This window comes from Anolis sagrei, chromosome 8 (assembly GCF_037176765.1).
Source record: "Anolis sagrei isolate rAnoSag1 chromosome 8, rAnoSag1.mat, whole genome shotgun sequence".
NCBI lineage: Eukaryota > Metazoa > Chordata > Lepidosauria > Squamata > Dactyloidae > Anolis > Anolis sagrei.
Window position 1 is genome coordinate 3749913 of NC_090028.1, and position 21383 is coordinate 3771295.

At 44.6% G+C, this 21383-nt stretch overlaps 1 protein-coding gene across 1 annotated transcript in view; it reads left to right on the plus strand.

Annotated features, from left to right (window-relative positions):
- PEPD (peptidase D) overlaps window positions 1–21383 on the plus strand; it is a 210081-nt gene that overhangs the window by 157612 nt on the left and 31086 nt on the right. Inside the window, exons 11-12 of the mRNA XM_060788158.2 lie at window positions 6241–6318; window positions 20351–20499. Coding sequence (XP_060644141.1) covers window positions 6241–6318; window positions 20351–20499 — 227 coding nt within the window. The remainder of the gene's footprint in view (window positions 1–6240; window positions 6319–20350; window positions 20500–21383) is intronic.

The following is a 21383-nucleotide window of genomic DNA, read 5'->3' on the forward strand; positions in this document are numbered from 1 at the left end:
ACGTATCTTGTAGGAGGGTTTTAAACCAAAACTAGAGAGCAACTCAATGGATAATTAAGTGCAATACATCTGCGAGACGTGGACTGTCTATAGACGTCACATGCAACTCCTGGAACGATTCTATCAGCGCTGCCTCCGGAAAATCCTGCAAATCTCTTGGGAAGGCAAGCGAACAAACGTCAGCGTGCTGGAAGAAGCAAAGACCACCAGCATTGAAGCGATGCTCCTCCGCCATCAACTCCGCTGGACCGGCCATGTTGTCCAAATGTCCAGTCACAGTCTCCGGATGCCCGACCACCGTTTCCCAAAGCAGTTGCTCTACTCTGAACTCAAGAATGGAAAACGGAATGTTGGTGGGCAGGAAAAGAGATTGAAAGATGGGCTCAAAGCCAAACTCAAAAACTGTGGCATAGACACTGAGAACCGGGAAGCCCAGAGAGCTTCATCTATGCTGATGATCGTGCCATCAATGCTCAAGCAGGGAGCTTTGAGATGATAGAACAGAAGCTCTGTGAAACTCTATGTGCTCTTACTGCCTATTACAGGGAAAACCAGCTGATCCCTAATCCATCCAAAACACAGACATGTGCCTTTCATCTCAAGAACAGAGAAGCATCCCGAGCTCTGAGGATGACCTGGGAAGGAATCCCACTGGAGCATTGCAGCGCACCCAAATACCTGGGAGTCACTCTGGACCGTGCTCTTACCTACAAGAAGCACTGCCTGAACATCAAGCAAAAAGTGGGTGCTAGAAACAATATCATACGAAAGCTGACTGGCACAACCTGGGGATCACAACCAGACACAGTGAAGACACCTGCCCTTGCGCTATGCTACTCTGCTGCTGAGTACGCATGCCCAGTGCGGAACACATCTCACCACACTAAAACAGTGGATGTGGCTCTTAATGAGACATGCCGCATTATCACGGGGTGTCTGCGCCCTACACCACTGGAGAAATTACACTGTCTAGCCGGTATCGCACCACCTGACATCCGCCGGGAAGTGGCAGCCAATAGTGAAAGGACCAAGGCAGAGACGTCTCCAGCTTATCCCCTGTTTGGGTATCAGCCAGCACGTCAACGACTTAAATCTAGAAATAGTTTTCTAAGATCTACAGAGTCACTCGCCAGAACACCTCAGCAAGCGAGAGTCCAAAAGTGGCAGGCTCAAACCCAGAACCTCAACCAATGCCTGATACCAAATGAGAGACTCCCCCCTGGGCACACAGAAGACAGGGCGACGTGGAAGGCTCTGAACAGACTGCGCTCTGACACCACGAGATGCAGAGCCAACCTTCAGAAATGGGGCCACAAAGTGGAGTCCACGACATGCGAGTGCGGAGAAGAGCAAACCACTGACCACCTGCTGCAATGCACCCTGAGCCCTGCCACATGCACATTGGAGGACCTTCTTGCAGCAACACCAGAAGCACTCCAAGTGGCCAGATACTGGTCAAAGGACATTTAATCCACTACCAAACTCACCATTTTCGTATTTTGTCTATTATTTTTTTTGATGTATTGTCGAAAGCTTTCATGGCTGGAATCACTAGGTTCTTGTGGGTTTTTTCGGGCTATAGAGCCATGTTCTAGAGGCATTTCTCCTAGGAGAAATGCCTCTAGAACATGGCTCTATAGCCCGAAAAAACCCACAAGAAGCTATTATTTTTTTTGCTTTGTTCTGTTAGAAATGTAATATAATCGACTGGTTGCACTGACACAATAATTATTATTATTAACATGGGTATTCCAAAATCAGGAAAAACATCAGAAATCCCAAACACTTCTGGTCCCAAGTTTTGAGCATAAGGGATGATCAACCTATACTTGAAATAACAAGAATAGAAACAAGGACTGATATATTTTGGGATCTTGCCAGAGTCTCCTAAAGCAGAGAGGGCAGCCGACGAACAGCGGAGATAATTTGTTTTCTTTTGCACCGATGCAATCGACTTGGAAAAATATTTTATAATCTAATAATGGTGCAATTAAAACTCACACGGAATCCCTGGAACAACAATACGAGCATCCTCCTCCGTGGGCAGCCAGGCAGGAATCGCATCCATCCGCTCCGCTTCAAGCCCCGGTCCCAATGGAAATCTCCTCGTAATGCAGGCTGACAGTTTTAATTTTCTCTTCGTTGCTGGTTCCTAATTAGTAAATGTCTAAATGGCATTCACACCAAGGGTTGTTTTTTTCTCTCTTTTTTTCCAAAAAGGCTTGTGCGTTGGTGCCGTAAATTGCATATCAAGTCTTGCAAATCCAAAGGTCATGAATGTGAGTGTGACTTCTTTGCAAAGCCGGGCTTCTTCCTCGGTGGCAACAGGCACTTGTTCTTGTTTGCAATCGCAATTATTAGCATCATTAGCATTATTGTTAGCCGTATCCCACTTTTTCTCCAGTTTGGGACTCAGTGGGATTCGTACTAATTTATTTATTATTCAGGAGCAAACCAAACAGTTGTATTGCATTTTTAACAAACAAACAAAACACAAAGTTTGCGAGTTTGGTAGTTGATTAAATGTCCTTTGACCAGTATCTGGCCCCTTGGAGTGCTTCTGGTGTTGCTGCAAGAAGGTCCTCCATGGTGCATGTGGCAGGGCTCAGGTTGCATTGCAGTAGATGATCTGTAGTTTGCTCTTCTCCACACTCGCATGTCGTGGATTCCACTTTGTGGCCCCATTTCTGCACCTCGTGGTGCCAGAGTTCAGTCTGTTCAGTGCTTTCCAAGTCGCCCAGTCCTCTGTGTGCCCAGGGGGAAGTCTCTCATTTGGTATCAGCCATTGATTGAGGTTCTGGGTTTGATCCTGCCACTTTTGGACTCTTGCTTGCTGGGGTGTTCCAGTGAGTGTCTCTGTAGATCTTAGAAAACTATTTCTTGATTTAAGTCGTTGACGTGCTGGCTGATACCCAAACAGGGGATGAGCTGGAGATGTCTCTGCCTTGGTCCTTTCACTATTGGTTGCTACTCCCCGGTGGATGTCAGGTGGTGCAATACCGGCTAAACAGTGTAATTTCTCCAGTATTGTAGGGTAAAGTCCAATAGATCAAGTGAAGGTTTTCATTAGTTGCACAAACTGTGATATGCGGTCCAGTTGAAATGACACTGAAAGTATATCGGGTAGGCATGGGCAAACTTTGGCCCTCCAGGTGACAAGGGATGTCACAGACTTGGTCCTTTCACTATTGGTTGTTACTTCCCAGCAGATGTCAGGTGGTGCAATATCGGCTAAGCAGTGTAATTTCTCCAGTGGTGAAGGGCGCAGACACTCCGTGATAATGTGGCATGTCTCATTGAGAGCCACATCTACTGTTTTAGCGTGGTGAGATGTGTTCCACACTGGGCATGCGTACTCAGCAGCAGAGTAGCATAGCGCAAGGGCAGATGTCTTCACTGTGTCTGGTTGTGATCCCCAGGTTGTGCCAGTCAGGTTTTGTTTGATATTGTTTCTAGCACCCACTTTTTGCTTGATGTTCAGGCAGTGCTTCTTGTAGGTCAGAGCATGTTCCAGGGTGATTCCCAGTTCTTTGGGTGCGCTGCAATGCTCCAGTGGGATTCCTTCCCAGGTGATTCTCAGAGCTTGGGATGTTTGTCTGTTCTTAAGATTAAAAGCACATGTCTGTGTTTTAGATGGATTAGGGATCAGTTGGTTTTCCCTGTAATAGGCAGTAAGAGCACCTAGAGCTTCGGAGAGCTTCTGTTCTACCATCTCAAAGCTCCCTGCTTGAGTGGTAATGGCACAATCATCTGCATAGATGAAGCTCTCCGTCCCTTCTGGGAGTGGCTGGTCATTTGTGTAGATATTGAACATGGATGGAGCAAGCACGCTCCCCTGAGGCAGGCCGTTCTTCTGTTTCCGCCATCTGCTTCTCTGGCCCCGGAACTCAACAAAAAAGCTCCTGTTTTGTAGCAGGTTTCCTATGAGGCAGGTGAGGTGGTCGTCCTTTGTGATATTGTACATTTTTCTCAGGAGGAGGCGGTGGTTCCATAGCCTTGAACCATGGCAATTAAAGTGGATTCGTTCTGCAGCACAGATGCGCGCCCCAAGGTTTTCCTTTCCATTGCTGGAAGTTTTGGTGTTCCAACACTTTTGTTTTTAAAGCAGGCACTATGGATCAATGCTATGGACCCATTTGGTATTGACCCATGGCCAAATGACAAAAATGCACTTTTTGCCACTGTGCATTACATTCGACAACAAATATATTTTTTTAGCTTTCCGGGTTTTGGAAATTGAGGCGCTGATTAGATTCGGTGGCGCAGGAGACTCGATACGGGTCTTTCAGATTCCAGATAAAGGATGTTCAACCTACATGTGCAAGCAAAGCAAATCATTGGATCCTCAGGGTTGGGCTTTGCTCAGAAATTAACACTAGATTCTTAAGATTTGGGTTGAAGGGAGAAAAAAGGGACCCCTTTTTGGCTCTTTGCCCCGAGAGTGTCGGGCGCAGCGCAAGCCGCCTTTCATGCTCCTCCTGCTTCTGTGATCCATGCCCTCCTTTTGCAAGCTTTGGTACATTTCCCCGGCGTACCTAGTGACCCTTTGCAGAGGGATTGCCTTTGTGCCCTCCTTCTTATTCATCCTTCTCCCCCAAATATCAGACTTTAATTTGAGAGAGGGCTGGGCACCGAGGGCAGAGTCTTGATCTCTCTTTGCTCGGCAATAACTCAGGCCTGAGCCACAGCACGGAAGCTGCGTTGCAGATGCCCCTCTCATGGAAAAGGTTGAGCGTTTAAAGGTTCCTTTCATTAATTACCGCAATAACTGTATTCTGAAGATGAAATAATGGCAGGACAACAGCATCCTACGCATCGAAGGCAGATATGTATTTATTTACAACATTTATACCCTGCCCTCTCTCACTCCGAAGGGGACTCAGAGCCGCTAACAAGTTATCGGTACATACAATATATTATATTTTTAGCATAGCAGAATATTAGTATTATATATTACTCTACTGTAATATACCACTATACTGCAATATTATTAATAATATTACATGTCATATAAAATATATAATCCTTGCTCCTTTCTTTCCTTCCTTTGTTTGTTTCTTCCTTCCGTCTTTCCTTCCACCTCCCTCCATCTCTCCCTCTCTTCCTTTCTTCCTTCCTTGCTCCCTTCTTTCCTTCCTTTGTTTCTTCCTTCCTTCCTTCCTTCCTTCCTTCCTTCCTTGCTCCCTTCTTTCCTTCCTTTGTTTCTTCCTTCCTTTCTTCCTTCCTTGCTCCCTTCTTTCCTTCCTTTGTTTATTCTTTCCTTCCTTCCTTGCTCACTTCTTTCCTTCCTTTGTTTCTTCCTTCCTCTTTCCTTCTACCTCCCTTCATCTCTCCCTCCCTCCATCTCGCCCTCCCTTTCTTCCTTCCTTCCTTCCTTGCTCCCTTCTTTCCTTCTTTTGTTTGTTTCTTCCTTCCTTCTGTATTTCCTTCCACTTCTCTCCATCTCTCCCTTCCTTCCATCTTTCTTCCCCCTCTCTCTCCCAACTTTCCTTTGTTTCTTCCTTCTTTACTTCCTTTGTTCACTTCTTCCTTTCTTCTGTCTTTCCTTCCCCCTCCTTCCCCCTTCCTTCCATCTTTCCTTCCTTCCCTCCCTTCTTCCCTTCCATCTTTCCTGCCCCCTATCTCCCTCACTTCTTTCCTTCCTTTGTTCATTTCTTCCTTCCTTCTGTCTTCCTTCCCACCTCTTTCCATCTCTCCCTTCCTTCCATCTTTCCTTCCCCCCTCTCTCCCATACTTCCTTTGTTTATTTCTTTCTTCCTTCCTTCCTTCCTTTGTTCACTTCCTCTTTTCTTCTGTCTTTCCTTCCCCTCCCTCCATTTCTTCCTTCCCCCTTCCTTCCATCTTTCCTGCCCCCCCCCCTCTCTCCCTTCTTTCCTTCCTTTGTTTCCTCCTTCCTTCTCTATTTCCTTCCACCTCCCTCCATCTCCCTCCCTCCCTCTCTTCCTTGCTCCCTTCTTACCTTCCTTTGTTTCTTCCATCCTTCCACCTCTCTCCATCTCTCCCTTCCTTTCATCTTTCCTTTCCCCCCTCCCATCTTTTCTTTGTTTCTTCCTTCCTTCTTTCCTTCCTTTGTTCATTTCTTCCTTCCTTCTGTCTTTCCTTCCCCCTTCCTTCCTTCTTTCTTTCTTTCCTTCCTTCCTTCCCTCCCTCCCTTCTTTCCTTCTTTCCTCCTCCTCTCCTTTCTCTCTTAATTTCTGTATTAATTCATGTATCATATGCCTTTTTTTCTCTTTCTTCCAGTGGCCATAACAGCTCCGTTTTGCACTACGGGCATGCCGGCGCTCCCAATGAGAAAACCATTGCAGACGGAGACTTGTGGTGAGTAGAACCATCGCCGGCAGAGCTGTCACCTCCTCTGTTTTCGTATGGAAGGCATTCTGTATACAAACAATCAGAACATTCCCACCAAGGAGAATCATAATTCTGCCGCCGGGATAAATGTGTGGAAATTGCACTAATTATTTATTTATTTAAAACCTTGATATTCCGCCCTTCTCACCCCGAAGGGGACTCAGGGTGGAGCGCAGCATATCTACGGCAAACATTCAATGCCAGGACACACATTCTTATATACATACATAAACATATATTTATGTATTTATCCTAGTCATCCACATCAAATCTAATTGGCCTGGTCATCGTTCCTATTGCTGCTTTCTTTCCCTGTTCCGAAAGCTTGGTCCCACAGCCAAGTTTTGACCATCCTTCTGAAGGACAAGAGGGAAGGGGGCCCACCTGATCTCACCAGGAAGGGAGTTCCATAGCTGGGGAGCAATCACCGAGAAGGCCCTGTCTCTCATCCCTGTGACAATGGCAGAACGGAAAGCAGGGCCTCTCCAGAGGATCTTAATCTCTGCGATGGTTCATAGGAGGAGATGCGTCCGGACAGGTAATTTGGGCTGGAGACATTTAGGGCTCGATAGGCCAAAGCCAGCACTTTGAATTGTGCCCGGTAGCAGACTGGCAGTCAGTGGAGCTGGCGTAACATGGGAGTTGTATGCTCCCTGTATGCCGGCCCAGTTATTAACCTGGCTGCCTCTCGTTGGACTATTTGAAGCTTCCGAGCAGTCTTCAAAGGCAGCCCCATGTAGAGTGCGTTGCAGTAGTCCATCCTAGATGTAACGAGAGCATGAACCACCATGGCCAAGTCTGACTTCCCAAGGTATGGACTATTTGAAGCTTCCGAGCAGTCTTCAAAGGCAACCCCACGTAGAGTGCGTTGCAGTAGTATATCCTAGATGTAACGAGAGCGTGGACCAACATGGCCAAGTCTGACTTCCCAAGGTATGGTACACAAGTTTCAATTGTGCGAATGCTCCCCTCGCCACCATTGCAATCTGGGATTCCAGACTCCGTGATGAGTCCAGGAGGACCCCCAAGCTGCAAACCTGGGCCTTCAAGGGGAGGGTGACCCCATCTAGCAGAGGTTGTGACCCTATACCCTGTTTGGCCTTGCGACAGACCAGGAGGACCTCTGTCTTGTCTGGATTCAACTTCAATTGGCTCGCCCTCCTCCAGACCATCACAGCGGCCAGGCACGGGTTCAGGACTTGGACAGCCTCCTTTGCATCTGGTGGAAATGAGCGATAGAGTTGGACGTCATCTGCGTACAGATGGTATCAGACTCCGAAACTTCGGACGATCTCACCCAATGGCTTCATGTAGATGTTAAACAACAAGGGAGATAGTATTGAGCCCTGAAGGACCCCACAGGATAATAGCTGTGGGGCCAAGCAGGAGTCCCCCAGCAACACCTTCTGGGTACGACCCTCCAGGAAGGACTGGAGCCAGTGCAGAACAGGACCTCCAAGACCCATCCCCACAAGGCATCCCAGAAGGAGACCATGGTCTACGGTTTATCATGCATCTGTTGTGGAATGCTGCGCCTCCTGTAAGGAAATAGTTTTCGGGTGGGGGTGTGGTCAGGGTGCTCGAGGGCCCACCTCCTGTCACAGGTAGCCCTTTTTGGCCACGCCCCCTTTGGGCACCTGAGATTCCAACCAATGGGGCTGAGTTGTGGGCCCTTTGCAAGTTTTCATTTGTATTTTTTAAGACAGCAATTTAAGGTGCCGAGCCTTCTTCAGGAGACGAGCTGGATAGCTCATCAATTTTATTATTATTCTTACCCAAATTTTGCATATCTTTCCAGCTGAAATAGCATCTCCGCAGCAACTGTTGTGAGTGGTTTAGTTGCTTTGGACGGAAGTTGTGGCTGTTAACATTGTTGACGATTCAGGAGTGCCCTCTGCTGGACGACCCCAGAAGCACATTGACGTACATTTATGGCAATGCGATATCATAGAGCTGAAACGAAAAGGGAAATACTAGGTTCTCATGGTTTTTTTCAGGCTACAGGGCCATGTTCTAGAGGCATTTTCTCCTGACGTTTCGCCTGCATCTATGGCAAGCATCCTCAGAGGTAGTCAGGTCTGTTGGAATTAGGACAAAGGGTTTATATATCTGTGGAATGGCTGGGGTGGGGCAAAGAGCTCTTCTCCGCTGGAGCTAGGTGTGAATGTTTCAACTGACCACCTTCATTAGCATTTGAAGGCCTGGCTGAGCCTGGGAAAATCTTTCGTTGGTTGTCCTGATTGTCCAACTAAATGTGGATAAGATCATAAGACACATATATTAAAAGATGGACATAAGATGAAAATGCATTAAGATAATTTGCACTAACACAAGGGTTGAATGAAAAGTAATGCCTCCACCTTGGTAACTCCAACAGATGGCAGTACTGGTACGCGGAAGGTACTGGCTTCTTCAGTAGAATCTCCTCTACAGTTCCATTATGGCGGGAAGCCCTAGCATTGAACGGTTGTGTTGTTAAAGTGTGATTTATTGAACCCTACATACACGGTCGGTCAATACGACTTAAGCAATGTATGTGGCAGGTACTGGCTTGTTCAGTAGACTCTCCTCTACAGTTCCATTTTGGTGGGAAGCCTTAGCAATGAATGCTTGTGTTGTTAAAGTGCGAAGTATGGAACCCTGCATAGACAGTCAGTCAATGTGACTTAAGCAATGTATGCGGCAGGTACTGGCTTGTTCAGTAGACTCTCCTCTACAGTTCCATTTTGGTAGGAAGCCTTAGCAATGAATGGCTGTGTTGTTAAAGTGCAAACTATGGAACCCTGCATAGATGATCGGTCAATGCAACTTAAGCAATATATGCAGCAAGTACTGGCTTGTTCAGTAGTCTTTCCTCTACAGTTCCATTTTGGTGGGAAGCCTTAGCAATGAATGGTTGTGTTGTTAAAGTGCGAAGTATGGAACCCTGCATAGACGGTCGGTCAATGCGACTTAAGCAATGTATGCAGAAGGTACTGGCTTGTTCAGTAGTCTCTCCTCTACAGTGCCTAGTGGGCTAGGCACTGTGGCACATTTGTCTAGGCCAAACTCCATACTGATGTCAGTGCAGAAGATTCTGACTGTGTTGGTCAGTGACTCGATTTCAGTTTCTGATTTTCCGTAAAGCTTTAGATCATCCATGTACAACAAGTGGGAAATTTTTGGTGAATTTTGTGCTGTTTGGTAGCCCAGGTTTGTTTTCTGTAGAATGACTGACAAAGGGGTCATTGCAATGATGAACAGCAGTGATGGCAGTGAGTCGCCCTGGAATATTCCTCTCTTGATGTTAACAGTTCCATAGCTTTCGTTGCCCACGAACAACTCAGTTCTCCATTGTTTCATCACATTTTCGGTGAACTTTCTAATATTTTCACAAACTCCGATGACATCTAGACATTTGATAATCCAACAATGTGGCAGTGAGTCAAATTATTATTATTATTATTATCATCATTATAATAATTATTATTACTATCATCATTATCATTATTATTATTACACTCCACTTGCTTGACTACTACAAGATCATCTGAAGATGCCAGTCACAAGTGCAGGCAAAATGTCAGGAGAGAATGCTGCTAGAACACATTGGTTTTTCTTTTTTTTTTTAAGGAAAGGAAACTCTCTGGGAAGATCCATCCTGCTCGGACATAACATTAATAAGTCTCCAGCCTCTCGTTTTTTGTTATAAGCACCACCTCCCAGAGTTGGACACGACTGGACTTAATGTCAGGGGAAAACCTTTACCCAGTGGTTCTCAACTTGGGGGTCGCGACCGCTAGGGGGGTCGCCTGGCCATTTCGGAGGGGTCGCGAGGCCGCCTCCGTTGGCCCCGCCCCAAGGTCGTGGGCCAGGCGAGGGCCTGCAAGAACCACACAGCATCCCACAGTCACCCTTCTGTGCAATGAATTCTTCAAATGCGGATGCAGTCGTTCCCAATGCGTTCTGACCAAAGCCAAACCGACTGGGATGACAATTTCCCTGGATCTGGACACGATGTTCCTCCTGATGCAGTTGTTGTTGTTGTTGTTGTTGATGATGTGCCTCCTGATGCAGTTGTTGTTGTTGTTGTTGTTATAGCATCAACAACAACATGGCATTGAGGCCTTTGTTTGCTTCTTCCATGCAAAGCAATCCATAGGCGTCTTGATCCAAAAATTCGGAGAACACTCTGTGTCGTTCAGAAACAGCCAAGGCCTCTCCTTCCCATTCCCAAGTACCAATCTTCAAATATCACAGCAGAAAAAGCGGGGGAAAGAAAGCAAGATCAGAGGTTGCGGGTTGATCTTGCATCGCGGTTGCAAAACAAAAGCCGTCACGTTCGAAGAGTCTTCCTTGTTCCCTTTGTAATCCCCCATTTGAACATACGTTTCCTCCGGCAGCCGGCAGAGAGGTACCGGGCTCTTTGTGCGGAAATCCCTTAAGCAAAAGAAAACACATGTTCTTTTTGAAAGCGGTGTTGTAGAACTCAAGGTTTGGCGCATCTTCCTTTTCTGAAGGAGCCTGCCCCAATATCAGGCTCGGTACGAATACGCCGGAGGTTTCGGCAATCCGGTTTGATCTCCAAAAGGGAAACTCCTTCCCCTTCGACGGAGAGAGACGCGGGCGGTTCTTGCAAAGTAGAGGCAGGAATGAGATGGGCTTGCGGTGGTGGGAATGCGGCCATCAAGCCATGCTTTGTGTTGGATCTGGAGATACACCTTTGATCCTTCCAGGTTCACTGTGTCAAGGAAATGACATTTCTGGTCACCAGAGTCATTTTATATGATGGCCTTTTTAGGGAATCTGGAATCTGGGCACCATGTACAGGAGTTGATTATAAATTGTATGATTTTAACTGTATTTGTGTTTAGATGGGCTGCAGTAATGCTGGAGCGACCTAAGTCAGAGGAGTCCTCCATGTGCGTTGCCATGGAGACCGATGCAGGAGAGAGGGAAGTGGGAGGAGCTTAGAGGGGAGAGTTTGAAAAAAGGCATTTAAAAATCAGTTAGGGTTTAGGTTTAGAGGAGTGAGCAGTCAGGAGTTAGGTTCAGAGGAGTGAGGAGTTAAGAGTTGAGAGAGAAGGAAAGGAAAGGTGGCGGAGTGACTTCTGAAGCAAAACTTTGAGGCTTTGAAAAGCTGGGTTTGGCTATTGGAAGTTTCTCAGGCTAGTGCAGCCAAATGATGAAACATAGCTGGTATTCTTTAGTCTAAGGAGAGGCTAAAGAATAGGTTACTTAGTATTTGATCTAGGGAGGATCAATTAAGGGAAACATCCCTGTATGGAAACTTTGTCTGAAACAAATGCTCTACGTCAGAAAGATACTGTGTTACTTGAAAGAATGAACTGTTAAAGTTACAAGTATTATTCCAAGTGCAACAAGGAAAAGTTACGTCTTGCAACCACATGCTGTGTACTTAATAAAATTGTTAACTTTTATTTGAAGATCGCCTCAGTTCCGCCTATTCTGGGTATAAAGTGCCATTTCTCACAATATTACCTCACGTGGTGGCAGAAACGCAGAGAAAAGTAACCAAATAAATCTACATTCTTCTCTCCAGTCACACTACAGTATATACAGTGTAATTACTACTAAGTTATTACTTTCTTAATAAATGAGGAGGTGCAATTAAACACCCTCCCTTCTAACTTGATGGTAAATTTGGTTCCTAATCGGCAACCTCCATTGCAAATCGGCTAGTCCTTTTTAAAGTTGGGAACTGGAGTAAAATCTCCTGAATACTGGTTCCTTTCAAATTGGTGCCAACAATAAATCATCCCTCCACTTCCCTGCTTCTTTTCACACCACAATTGAAAAGAGATGTTGACAAGCTGGAATGTGTCCAGAGGAGGGCGACTACAATGATCAAGGGTCTGGAGAACAAGCCCTAGGAGGAGCGGCTTAAAGAGCTGGGCATGTTTAGGCTGAAGAAGAGAAGGCTGAGAGGAGACATGATGAGGGCCATGTATAAGTATGTGAGAGGAAGTCATAGGAAGGAGGGAGCAAGCTTGTTTTCTGCTACCCTGGAGACTAGGACGCAATGGAGCAATGGCTTCAATCTACAGTAAAGGAGATTCCACCTGAGGAAGAACTTCCCAACTCTGAGAGCTGTTCAGCAGTGGAACTCTCTGCCCCGGAGTGTGGTGGAGGCTCCTTCTTTGCAGGCTTTGAAGCAGAGGCTGGATGGCCATCTGTTGGGGGTGCTGTTGGGACTCAGCCTGTGATTGAACCTGAGCCTGTGCTTGAACCTGTGATTGTGTTTCAGTCTCCCAATGTTTCTGTGTCTGATGTTGGTAATGAGGAAGGAAATCAGTCCCCTGTTGCTTCTGATGTGCGGGATGCTGGGACTGACTTTGAGGTGCAAGATGGAGACACTTTGGTCAATGAGTTTCATGCAGATACTGACAGAGAGGCTTCGGTGCAAAGGGCAGATTCTCATGAGAATGTTTCTGTCAGACGTTGGGAGAAAGGTTTACTCTTTCCCTCTGTGAGCTCTCCAGATTCTAGTTTGGAAAACAATCTGGCACCTGCTAAAGTTAATGAGGAGTCAGATAAGCAGAGTCGAGGGCTGGAGATAAGCCAGAATCAACAAGAGGCCCAATGTTTACATAGATCCAAAAGAATTCTGCAATTAAAGTCAAAGACTGGGGGGAAACGCAACCAGTTTTTGGGATTTAAGGTTTGCCAGTAGAAAATCTTGTCAGATCAGGCATCGTTTGGAAACCAAGTTCTTCTGCCATGGAAGTCTTGTTCAAGGGGTCTTGTTTCTGTGGAGTTTTTTAGCTTTTTGGATTGTCTTTGCATCCTATTGGATTCCTGTCTGGATTAATGCTGTCTTGGATTGCCTTTATTTCTTGTGTGGACATTGCTTTGGGTTACTACTGTTTATGGACTAATACTTTTTGGAACCTTCTGATGTTCTTACAAGCATTTGTTTCTTCTGGCTACTTAGTAAGCTTTAATAAAAGAAGATTTGATTCGTCACTCTTCATGTGGTGTGTTTTAAGTCAGAGGACTTCTGGACCTGGAGACTAGCCAGAATCGACAAGAGACCCAATGTTCTGATATTCTTACAAGCATTTATTACTTTTGGCTATTTACTAAGCTTTAATAAAAGAAGATTTGATTCTTTACTCTTTCTGTGGACTGTTTTAAGTCAGAGAGCTTCTTCTGGACCTGGAGGTTAGCCAGAATTGACAAGAGGCCCAATGCTCTGATGTTCTTACAAGCATTTGTTTCTTCTGGCTACTTACTAAGCTTTAATAAAAGAAGATTTGATTCTTCACACTTCGTGTTGTGTGTTTTAAGTCAGAGGGCTTCTTCTGGACCTGGAGATTAGCCAGAATCGACAAGAGGCCCAATGTTCTGATGTTCTTACAAGCATTTATTTCATCTGGCTATTTACTAAGCTTTAATAAAAGAAGATTTGATTTTTCACTCTTCGTGTGGTGTGTTTTAAGTCAGAGGGCTTCTTCTGGACCTGGAGATTAGCCAGAATCGACAAGAGGCCCAATGTTCTGATGTTCTTACAAGCATTTATTTCATCTGGCTATTTACTAAGCTTTAATAAAAGAAGATTTGATTCTTCACTCTTCATGTGGTGTGTTTTAAGTCAGAGGGCTTCTTCTGGACCTGGAGATTAGCCAGAATTGACAAGAGGCCCAATGCTCTGATGTTCTTACAAGCATTTGTTTCTTCTGGCTACTTACTAAGCTTTAATAAAAGAAGATTTGATTCTTCACACTTCGTGTTGTGTGTTTTAAGTCAGAGGGCTTCTTCTGGACCTGGAGAATAGCCAGAATCGACAAGAGGCCCAATGTTCTGATGTTCTTACAAGCATTTATTTCATCTGGCTATTTACTAAGCTTTAATAAAAGAAGATTTGATTCTTCACTCTTCGTGTGGTGTGTTTTAAGTCAGAGGGCTTCTTCTGGACCTGGAGATTAGCCAGAATCGACAAGAGGCCCAATGTTTACATAGTTCTGAAAGAATTCATCAATTAAAGTCAAAGACTGGGGGAAAACGAAACCAGTTTTTGGGATTTAAGGTTTGCCTGTAGAAAATCTTGTCAGATCAGGCATCATTTGGAAACCAAGCATTTATTTCTTCTGGCTAAAAGATTTGATTCTTCACTCTTCTTGTGTTGTGTTTTAAGTCAGAGGGCTTCTTCTGGACCTGGAGACTAGCCAGAATCGACAAGAGGCCCAATGTTCTGATATTCTTACAGCATTTATTACTTTTGGCTATTTACTAAGCTTTAATAAAAGAAGATTTGATTCTTTACTCTTTCTGTGGACTGTTTTAAGTCAGAGAGCTTCTTCTGGACCTGGAGATTAGCCAGAATCGACAAGAAGCCCAATGTTCCGATGTTCTTACAAGCATTTATTTCTTCTGGCTACTTACTAAGCTTTAATAAAAGAAGATTTGATTCTTGACACTTCGTGTGGTGTGTTTTAAGTCAGAGGGCTTCTTCTGGACCTGGAGATTAGCCAGAATCGACAAGAGGCCCAATGCTCTGATGTTCTTACAAGCATTTATTTCTTCTGGCTATTTACTAAGTTTTAATAAAAGAAGATTTGATTCTTCACACTTCGTGTGGTGTGTTTTAAGTCAGAGGGCTTCTTCTGGACCTGGAGAATAGCCAGAATCGACAAGAGGCCCAATGTTCTGATGTTCTTACAAGCATTTATTTCATCTGGCTATTTACTAAGCTTTAATAAAAGAAGATTTGATTCTTCACTCTTCGTGTGGTGTGTTTTAAGTCAGAGGGCTTCTTCTGGACCTGGAGATTAGCCAGAATCAACAAGAGGGCCAATGTTTACGTAGATCAAAAGGATTCGTCAATTAAAGTCAAAAGACTGGGGGGAAACGAAACCAGTTTTTGGGATTTAAGGTTTGCCTGTAGAAAATCTTGTCAGATCAGGCATCATTTGGAAACCAAGCATTTATTTCTTCTGGCTAAAAGAAGATTTGATTCTTCACTCTTCTTGTGGTGTGTTTTACGTCAGAGGGCTTCTTCTGGACCTGGAGATTAGCCAGAATCGACAAGCCCAATGTTCTGATATTCTTACAAACATTTATTTCTTCTGGCTATTTACTAAGCTTTAATAAAAGAAGATTTGATTCTTCACTCTTTGTGTTGTGTGTTTTAAGTCAGAGGGCTTCTTCTGGACCTGGAGTGCAACAGGTGCTTTGAACGGATTTTCCTGCTTCTTGGCAGGTGGTTGGACTGGATGGCCCATGAGGTCTCTTCCAACTCTAGGATTCCATGATTCTATAAACATGGCCATCATCATGTCCCTTTTTGACTTTCTCTTCTCCAAACCAAACGTCCCTGAGCCGCTCTTCATCAGGAACGTTGGCTTCCAGACCTTTGCTCAGCTGTTTCTGCAAATTGCAGCATGAGGTGCAATGTTCCTTTTGCTCAGCAGAAATTAGGAATGGGAAGTCTTTATCGGAAGCCCTTTGATCCCCGTCCTTCGCTTCCGGTACGCTCCCTCCAGAGGAAACGCAACAGCGCCATTTGGTAGGTTTTCTAGCCCAAAAGCAGGTTGTCGTTGCCGTTGTTTAAATGTATATTCTCACCTTGCTGAATATTAATATTTGGGCCCAGTTCAAAAATACGCCGTTTTGGCAAAGATGTGCCAGCGCTGTTTGCGTTCGTCTATTAGAGGAAACCGTCTTTCGAGACGCCGAGGCCCCAGGCGCCACTCTTTGTGCATGAACCCAAAAGGGGTTAGTCTTACGTTTCCATTCTTATTTCACAACATAACAAAACAAAACCCACCTCTTTCCCCTGTTTCATATTGACACGGATCCATGCTGCTGCACGGAGTGAAAAGATGCGAAAACCCATCAATTGGAACATCAAACATAAGGAAACATCTCTGCTTTCTGGCTGATTATATTAGAATTAATGCTTTATCGAAGGCTTTCATGGCTGGAATCACTGGGTTGCTGTGAGTTTTTCAGGCTGTATGGCCATGTTCCGGAAGCATTTTCTCCTGACATTTTGCTCACATCTTTTGCAGCCAACCTCTGAGGATGCTGGCATAGATGTGGGTGAAACGTCAGGAGCGAATGCATGGTCACGCAGCTCAAAAAATGCACAGCAACTCAAAATTAATGCAGTTTGGCACCACTTTAACAGCCATGGCTCAGTACTATGGGATCCTGGGAATTGTAGTTCCTAGACTCGTCTTTAGAGGAGAAAAGTACATTAAAATATCCAATGTGAGTTTTCCGAGCTGTCTGGCCATGTTCCAGAAGCATTCTCTCCTGACATTTTGCCCACATCTCTGGCAGGCATCCTCAAAGGTTGTGAGGTCATGTTCTAGAAGCATTCTCTCCTGACATTTCACCTACATCTATGGCAAGCACCCTCAGAGCATGTGAGGAAGTTGGAAATAGGAAAATTGGGTTTATATATCTGTAGAATGATGTCCAGGGTGGGAGAAAGAACTCTTCTCTGCTTGAGGCAAGTGTGAATGTTGCCACTGACCGGTTTGATTAGCATTGAAAAGCCTTGCAGCTTCAAAGCCTGGCTGTTTCCTGCCTGGGGGATCCTTTATTGAGAAGTGTTAGCTTTCTCGCACCCATGACATTATTCCACAGATATATAAAACCTCACTTGCCTAGTTTCCAACAGACCTCACAACCTCTGAGGATGCCTGCCATAGATGTGGGTGAAACGTCAGGAGAGAATGCTTCTGGAACATGGACAGACAGCCCAAAAACCTCACAGCAACCCAGTGATTCCGGCTATCTATCTATCTATATATTGGTGTCAGGAGAAAATGCCTCTAGAACATTTCCTTCCTTTGTTCATTTCTTCCTTCCTTCTGTCTTTCCTTCCCCCTTCCTTCCTGCAAGTCGCTTCTGGTGTAATAGAATTGGCCGTCTGCAAGAACATTGCCTAGGAGCCCCTAGTGGCACAGTGGATTAAACCGCTGAGCTGCTGAACTTGCTTAACCGAAGGTCACAGGTTCGAATTCGGGGAGCGGGGTGAGCTCCCACTGTTAGCCCCAGCTTCTGCCAACCTAGCAGTTCGAAAACATGCAAATGTGAGTAGATCAATAGGTATTGCTCAGGTAGTAAGGTAATGGCGCTCCATGCAGTCATGCCACTGGCTGCATGACCTTGGAGGTGTCCATGGACAACGCCGGCTCTTCGGCTTAGAAATGGAGGTGAGCACCAAACCACGAAGTTGGACACGACTGGACTTAATGTCAGGGGAAAGCCTAATATAATATAATATAATATGTTGTATATACATATAATATTTATAATATTGTAATGTAATACAACATTATACTAATACTAATAATATATAATCATTATTATATATTTTATATTACATTTAATATTACGAATAATATTAAAATATAATGGTATAGTACAACATAGCAATATATAATACTGATATCGTACTATGCTAATAATATAATATATTGTATGTATAGTCATGCTGGCCGCATGACCTTGGAGGTGTCTATGGACAACGCCGGTTCTTCGGCTTAGAAATGGAGATGAGCACCAACCCCCAGAGTCAGACACGACGGGACTTAATGTCAGGGGGGCAACCTAATATAGTATAATATAATGTAATATATTGTATATACATATAATATATTTAATATTGCAATGTAATACAATATTATACTAATACACATAATATGATATTATAATTATATTTACCTTTACTAAGAGGGTAAAGGTAAAGGCCCAGGGGACACCCAGATGTTTTACCATCCTGTGGGAGGCTTTTCTCATTGGGAAGCTGGAGCTGACAGATGGGAGCTCACCCCACTCCCCTTTCAGCCAGCACTCCCGCTTTTCATTGCAGCAATTCTGGCCATGAAAGCCTTCGACAACACATCCAATGCAGTGTTTGTCCAGAGGAGGGCAATGTTGCATTAAAAAGGGAGGACTTTGGCTCCAATAAGAGATCCAACTCAAATACTTTAGCCATTACATGTTATAGTACAATATAGTAATATTTAATACTGATAGTGTGCTATGCTAATATTATATATATATATATATATATATAGTGTGTGTGTGTGTATACATAAATATACATGCATGCATACATACAATATATTACATTGTGTATATGTGTGTGTGTGTATATATATATTCATTCCTTCAATATATATATACCTGAAGGGTACTCAGTGCGGCTTGCAAGATAGATAGATAGATAGAGAGAGAGAGAGAGAGAGAGAGAGAGATAGATAGATAGATAGATATATTTTGCAAGCCGCACTGCGTCCTCTTCAGGGTAAGAAGGGTGGCATATAAATGTCATAAACCCTTGTGCCCTGAAGGTTGCCGGTTCGAATCCGTGAGACAGAGTGAGCTCCCATCTGTCAGCTCCAGCTTCTCACGCGGGGACGAGAGAAGCCTCCCACAGGATGGTAACACATCTGGCCATCCCCTGGTCAACGTCCTTGCAGACAGCCAATTCTCTTACACCAAGAGCGACTTGCAGTTTCTGAAGTTGCTTCTGACACTATTACTGCCCAAGATTGTATGACATATGGCAGGAGATAGGAATTTCAATAACACTTATGTAACAAAATTTGAAAAAAAAAATCTGTTTCTGGTTTGAAAGTATTATTTTCTGTTTAATTATGCGGTCCTTACATTGAAAATAGTTGCCATACACCAGAAACCATATTTTTGTGGCTGTCACAATGCTTATGTATTTATTTATTTACAGTATTTCTATTCAGTCCTTCTCACCCCGCACAGGATTGAGGGCGGATCACAACGGACATATACATGGCAAACATTCAATGCCATAGACATACAACATATATAGACAGACACACAGAGGCTATTTAACTTCCAGCTTCATGAGGGTATGCTTTGAATTCTGGCCACCGGGGGAGCTGTCGCTTCACCGTCCACTTGTGACACTGATGGAGTACTTCCTCATTCTTTTGCACGCTGCTGGAGAGTTTTATGGCATTGTAAATTAGTTAAATTAGCCTCCCCGCATAAGCGGTACCTAAATTTCCTACTTATTTATTTATTTATTTATTTATTTATTTACATATTTCTATTCTGCCCTTCTCACTCCACAGGGGACTCAGCATGGATCACAATGCACATCTACATGGCAAACATTCAATGCCATAGACACACAACATATATAGACACACACACAGAGGCTATTTAACTTCCAGCTTCATAAGAGTATGCTTCGAATTTTGGCCACCGGGGGAGCTGTTGCTTCTCTGTCTACTTGTGACACCAATGGAGTACTTCCTCATTCTTTTGCACGCTGCTGGAGAGTTTTATGGCGTCGTGAATTAGTTAAACTAGCCTCCCCGCATAAGCGGTACCTGCATAACTAGGCGTCGTAAATTAGTTAAACTAGCCTCCCCGCATAAGCGGTACCTAAATTTCCTACTTATTTATTTATTTATTTATTTACATATTTCTATTCTGCCCTTCTCACTCCGCAGGGGACTCAGCGTGGATCACAATGCACATCTACATGGCAAACATCCAATGCCATAGACACACAACATATATAGACACACACACAGAGGCTATTTAACTTCCAGCTTCATGAGAGTATGCTTCGAATTTTGGCCACCGGGGGAGCTGTTGCTTCACCGTCTACTTGTGACACCAATGGAGTACTTCCTCATTCTTTTGCACGCTGCTGGAGAGTTTTATGGCGTCGTAAATTAGTTAAACTAGCCTCTCTGCATAAGTGGTACCTAAATTTCCTACTTGACAGATGCAATTGTCGTTTGGGCTGCAAAGGTCAACAGCAAGCTAGACAAATGGTCGGGAGCTTACTCTGACCTGGGCTGGCATCGAACTCATGGCTTTTTTGTCAGTAGGGATTTTAATGCAGGTGACTCCCAACCAGCTGTGCCACAACCCTAAACATGCCCATGCGACCCATACTATTTTAATATCCCGCCTTCTCCCACAATGCCATTACCTCTTGATGCTGATGTCCCACCTGGGCTCTGCCTGTTCTTCTCCTCCGCAGCCTCTTCGACATGGGAGGGGAGTACTACTGCTACGGCTCGGACATCACCTGCACCTTTCCGGCCAACGGGACGTTCACTCCGGACCAGAGGGCCATCTACGAAGCAGTCCTGAAGTCCTCCCGAGCTGTCATGAAGGCCCTCAAGCCAGGTAAGAGAGAGGCATCTGCTCGCGGCGGAAAAGCCGGTTTGAAGGTGGCCCCAGGTGACTGTTCCGGTCACTTTTTATGAGTATTTTTGTGCCATTTCCCAGAAACTGGCCAAACCACATTTCCTCCGAGGCTGGGGAACGTCCCCACATGATTCCCAGCGCTGATTTAAAACATTCACTTCCTTCTACAGTTGAAAAAGCAGGCTTAGCCCCCTTCTACACTGCCAGATAATCCAGATTATCTGATTTGAACTAGATTGTATAGCAGTGTAAAGGTAAAGGTTTCCACTTGACTCTGGAGAGTAAGACTTCGAATTCATTCTAGGACACATCTAAATAATAATAATAATAATAACAACAACAACAACAACAACAACCACCACCACCACCACCACCACCACAACAACAACAACCACCTCACAACAGAGAGGAAACAAACAAGGACATCTAATCACCTCTCAACAAAAGATTGCTCCAGGCACTGCCAGGCCATCAAATGCTAATCAAGGTGGTCAGTTGAAACATTCACACCTAACACCAGCAGACAAGAGTTCTTTGTCCCACCCTGGTCTTTCCACAGATATATATGGAACTAGGAATCAGGCTTTATATATCTGTGGAATGGCCAGGGTGAGACAAAGGACTCTTGTCTGCTGGAGCTAGGTGTGAATGTTTCAACTGACCACCTTGATTAGCATATAATGGCGTAGAAAACCTCTAAAATTACAACAGCAAAACAACAGAGAGGAAACAAACAAGGACATCTAATCACCTCTCAACAAAAGTTTGCTCCAGGCACTGTCAGGCTATTATATGCTCATCAAGGTGGTCAGTTGAAACATTCACATTTAGCTCCAGCAGACAAGAGTCCTTTGTCCCACCCT